Source organism: Otolemur garnettii, unplaced genomic scaffold, assembly GCF_000181295.1.
Source record: "Otolemur garnettii isolate 467f Iridium unplaced genomic scaffold, OtoGar3 scaffold00331, whole genome shotgun sequence".
Taxonomy (NCBI): Eukaryota; Metazoa; Chordata; class Mammalia; order Primates; family Galagidae; genus Otolemur; species Otolemur garnettii.
This window is the reverse complement of record NW_003852726.1, coordinates 16,889-21,140: the sequence shown is the minus strand read 5'-3', so window position 1 is coordinate 21,140 and position 4,252 is coordinate 16,889. Positions and strand designations below refer to the sequence as shown.

The window sequence follows — 4,252 nt, the reverse complement described above, 5'->3', positions numbered from 1 at the left end:
AAAAGAAAAGAAATTTAGATTCTGATGGGCTAACCTGATGGAGCTGTAAGTTTTGAATTATTGTTGTTCTCTAAGTTAAGGATCAGGGGACTAAAGAAGACTTAAGTGAGTGTCCTCAGCATGCCAGGAAAGTGCAACTGAAACCTGGTTGATTTGCAAGGTCTAGGAGGGATATCCACTTCTCACTGGGATTGAGCTCTGCAGAGGCAGGTCTTGCCAAAGGGAGTTTATCTTATTCACTACCTTTGTTCACAGCTCCATGGAATTTGTGACAGCCCTAGAGGACCTCCAAGAGGAATCTAGCTGTCCCATCTGTCTGGAGTACTTGAAAGACCCAGTGACCATCAACTGTGGGCACAACTTCTGTCGCTCCTGCCTCAGTATATCCTGGAAGGATCTAGATGATTCCTTTCCCTGTCCTGTCTGCCGTTTTTGCTTTCCATATGGAAACTTCAGGAGGAACCCTCAGCTCCGTAATTTGACTGAAATTGCTAAGCAACTGCAGATCAGAAGGAGCAAGAGGAAGAGGCAAAAAGAGAATGCTGTGTGTGAAAAGCATAATCAGCTTCGGACCCTTTTCTGTGTGAAGGATCTAGAGATTTTATGTATACAGTGCAGTTTCTCCACTAAACATCAGAAGCACTACATTAGCTCCATTAGCAAAGCTGCCTCTTACCACAGAAAAAATCTAGAATGTAGCATTGAGCCTCTAAAGACCAATATAGAACGAATTGAAAAAGTGATCATTCTACAAGGCAGCAAGGCAGTGGAGCTGAAAAAGCAGGTAGAATGTAGGAGAGAAGAAATCAATTCTGAGTTTGAGGAAATTAAACTGTTTTTACAGGATGAACAAGAGACTATTCTTAAACAGATGCAAGATGAAGAGATGGACATTTTAACAAAACTAAAGGAAAACATTGTAACATTTTCAAATGAGATTTCCTCATTAAAACATCTTCTGAGGGAGATAAAGGGCAAATGTGTGCAGTCAGACCTGGAATTTCTGAAACACATTAAGAGTATCAACCACAGGTATCAAAAGCTAAAATACCCTGAACTCTTTTCATTTAGGTTAACAAAATATGGCCTCAGCCTTCCTCGCCAGTATTCTGGCTTGTACAAAATTATCAAGCCATTTCAAGCAGATGTAATTCTAGATGTTGTCACAGCACATCCTCAACTTATTGTCTCTGAGGATAGAAAAGCTGTACAATACGGAAGAATGAAGCAAAAAGTTGGTTGTAGCCCAAGGAGATTTGATCTTTGCCCTGCTGTCCTAGGTTCTCAGAGATTTATTTCTGGCAGACATTACTGGGAGGTAGATGTGGGAAAGAAGCCTAAATGGATACTGGGCATATGTCAAGACCACACTGTTAGGAACTGGCAGGAACAGCCATCAGTTCTGGATGGATTCTGGGCAATTGGGCGATATATGAGGAGTGGCTATGTAGTATCAGGCCCTAAGAGAGCCCATGTCCTGCCACTGGTAAAACCCAATAGGATTGGAATTTTTCTGGACTATGATATGGGTGAGATCTCCTTTTACAATATGAATGATAGGTCTGTTCTCTATACTTTTAGTGATTCTTTCACAGAACCCGTTTGGCCTTATTTCTACACTGGAACAGATTCAGAACCTCTTAAAATCTGTTCAGTATCAGATTATGAAAGATAATGTGGTTCAAGCAGCTAAGGCGCCAGCCACATACACCTGAGTTGGCGAGTTCGAATCCAGCATGGGCCTACCAAACAACAATGACGGCTCCAACCAAAACATAGCCAGGCCTTGCGGCAGGTGCCTATAATCCCAGTTACTAGGGAGGCAGAGGCAAGAGAATCGCTTGAGCCCAGGAGTTGGAGGTTGCTATGAGCTGTGATGCCACAGCATTCTACCCATGGTGACAGCTCGAGGCTCTGTCTCAAAAAAATAAAGATAATGAACCAATTTTTATGGGTAGCTTGGCCAGTAATTTAAATTTTACCACTGAAAATCAGAGTAGATTTTCTTCCTTCATTTTTAGCAACTGAAAACTTGTTCATAATAACACTTTCATAGATCTGAATATTAATTGTCAGGTGTTTTGCATTTTAATACGAAGTATTTTTGAGAATTATTACTTAAAATGTTAAATAAAATATTTTAAAATCGCCAATAAGTTTTTTTTTTGTTAGACCAGTCACCTAAATTTGTATCAATTATTATTTAAGTGTAATGCTTACCATATACTTGGCTCTCTTTTTAGTGGATTCTTTATCTACCTCCATATTTCTTATCAAATTTTTCTGTTCTTTTGTTTTGTTTTGTTTTGTTTTTTGGCTGGGGCTGGGTTTGAACCTGCCACCTCCAGCTAGCGCCCTACTTTGAGCCACAGGTGCCGCCCAATTTTTCTATTTTTTATTGTATTGACACCACTGACTTATTTTTGTGGATAATGAGAATTTTATTTTCCCTACATACACTTACAAATGTACAACCTGTAGATACTCTTAACAGTTTTTTCCTTTTGTGTCCATCACCCTGTGTGTCACCTTCCTATCTGGAATAGCTACTTGGCCTGTAAAACTGACCATTCTAAGAACTCAGGTCTGCTCTTGGAATCTGTCTATACTCCTATGTTTTCCTGGGGTTTTTTTATCTTTTCATTTTGGAGTGCCATTACCCCAAATATTACAGCATTGTAAAAATTAAGGGACTTAATGTTTGGAAATTTTTTTATTCTGCCCATATTTAGATGATGATGAAACCAAGTAATCATTTCTATGTTGGAAATCACTTTTGTTTGCAAAACATGTTTTTGATAAGTCTAATTCTTTTTATTTTACTTTATTTATTTATTTTATTTTTTTGCAGTTTTTGGCTGGGGCCAGGTTAGAACCCGCCACCTCCAGTATATGAGACCGGCGCCCTACTCTACTAAAAACAGAAAAACTGAGGCAAGAGGATCACTTGAGTCCCAGAGTTTGAGGTTGCTGTGAGCTATGATGCTATAGTACTCTACCCAGGGCTATAGCTTGAGACTCTGTCTCAAAAAAGAAAAAAATATTTAAAAAGGGATGCTGAGGCAACAGAAACTTAAAAGACTTCATACAGAAAGATTCACTACACATGGGTGTGGGAAAGAGCAAGGAGAAGCCAACAAGCCAGATCTTGTAGGGCCTAGCAGGCTGCTAAAGACTAAGCTTTTTACGCTGAAATGGGAGTCCTGAGAACCATTTGAGTGGAAGCAAAACTTTTTATTTTAAATCTCACATTGTGAATATAGGGAAGAGTAACTTTATCAGGCTTTACTATTAGAAATCCTTTCCCCTCTATCAACAGGTATGCCTCTATTTGGAGTCATCTTTGAAAGTCATCTGTAAGAATTTTGTATATATATGGCAGCGCCTGTGGCTCAAAGGAGTAAGGTGCCAGCCCCTATGCTGGAGGTGGCGGGTTCAAAACCAGCCCCGCCCAAAAACTGCAACAACAACAAAAAAATTTGTATATACTATTTTGAATTCTTCCTACATTGACTCCTCTAACTACCTTCTTCCTATGTATTTAGTCTTGACTTACTGTGTTAGTCTTAAATAATTGGTAAAAGTTGTTCTTTCATAATTAAGGGTGAGATACTAGAAAAATGGTTGGAAACTCTACTATGTATTTACATTTTTAAATATTTGAATAGCATACATTCAACACAGCAATTGTTTATTCGAGGGCTACATAGATACAAGTGCTGTTTGGAAAGTATCCAGCCATGTAATACATATATGAAAAATGGCTGGATACTTTCCAGACAGCCCTTATACAGTCAGCCTCTTATCTCTGTGGGTTTCATGTCCCTGGATTCTGGATTCAACCAACAGTAGATAGAAAATATTTAAAAATAAAAAGTGGATGGGCCAGGCATGGTTGTTCATGCCTGTAGTCCTGATACTTTGGGAGGCCAACGTGGGAGGATCATTGGAGGACAGGAATAGGAGATGAGACCAGCCTGGATAACATAGTGAGACTGTCAGTACAATAAATAAAATTAGCTGATCATAGTGGCACACACCTATGGTCCCAACTTCTTGAAGACTGAGGCAAGAGGATTGCTTGAGCCCCACAGATAGAGGCTGCAGTGACCTGTGGTTATACCAATGCCTGGGAGACAGAGCAACAACTTGTCTCTAAAAAAAAAAAAATTAAGTTTTAAAAATAGATGATGGCTAGGCAGCGCCTGTGGCTCAGTGCGTAGGGTGCCGGCCCCCTATACCCAGAGTGGCA

The 4,252-nt window shown here is 39.7% G+C and overlaps 1 protein-coding gene across 1 annotated transcript; it reads left to right on the top strand.

Annotated features, from left to right (window-relative positions):
• Positions 1-244: 244 nt before the first annotated feature.
• On the top strand, positions 245-1,677 carry LOC100953127 (tripartite motif-containing protein 60-like). Its single transcript, XM_003803553.1, has one exon. It carries the CDS (start codon positions 260-262, stop codon positions 1,673-1,675), a length of 1,416 nt encoding a protein of 471 aa, XP_003803601.1. The 5' UTR covers positions 245-259; the 3' UTR covers positions 1,676-1,677.
• The last annotated feature ends 2,575 nt before the right edge of the window (positions 1,678-4,252 follow it).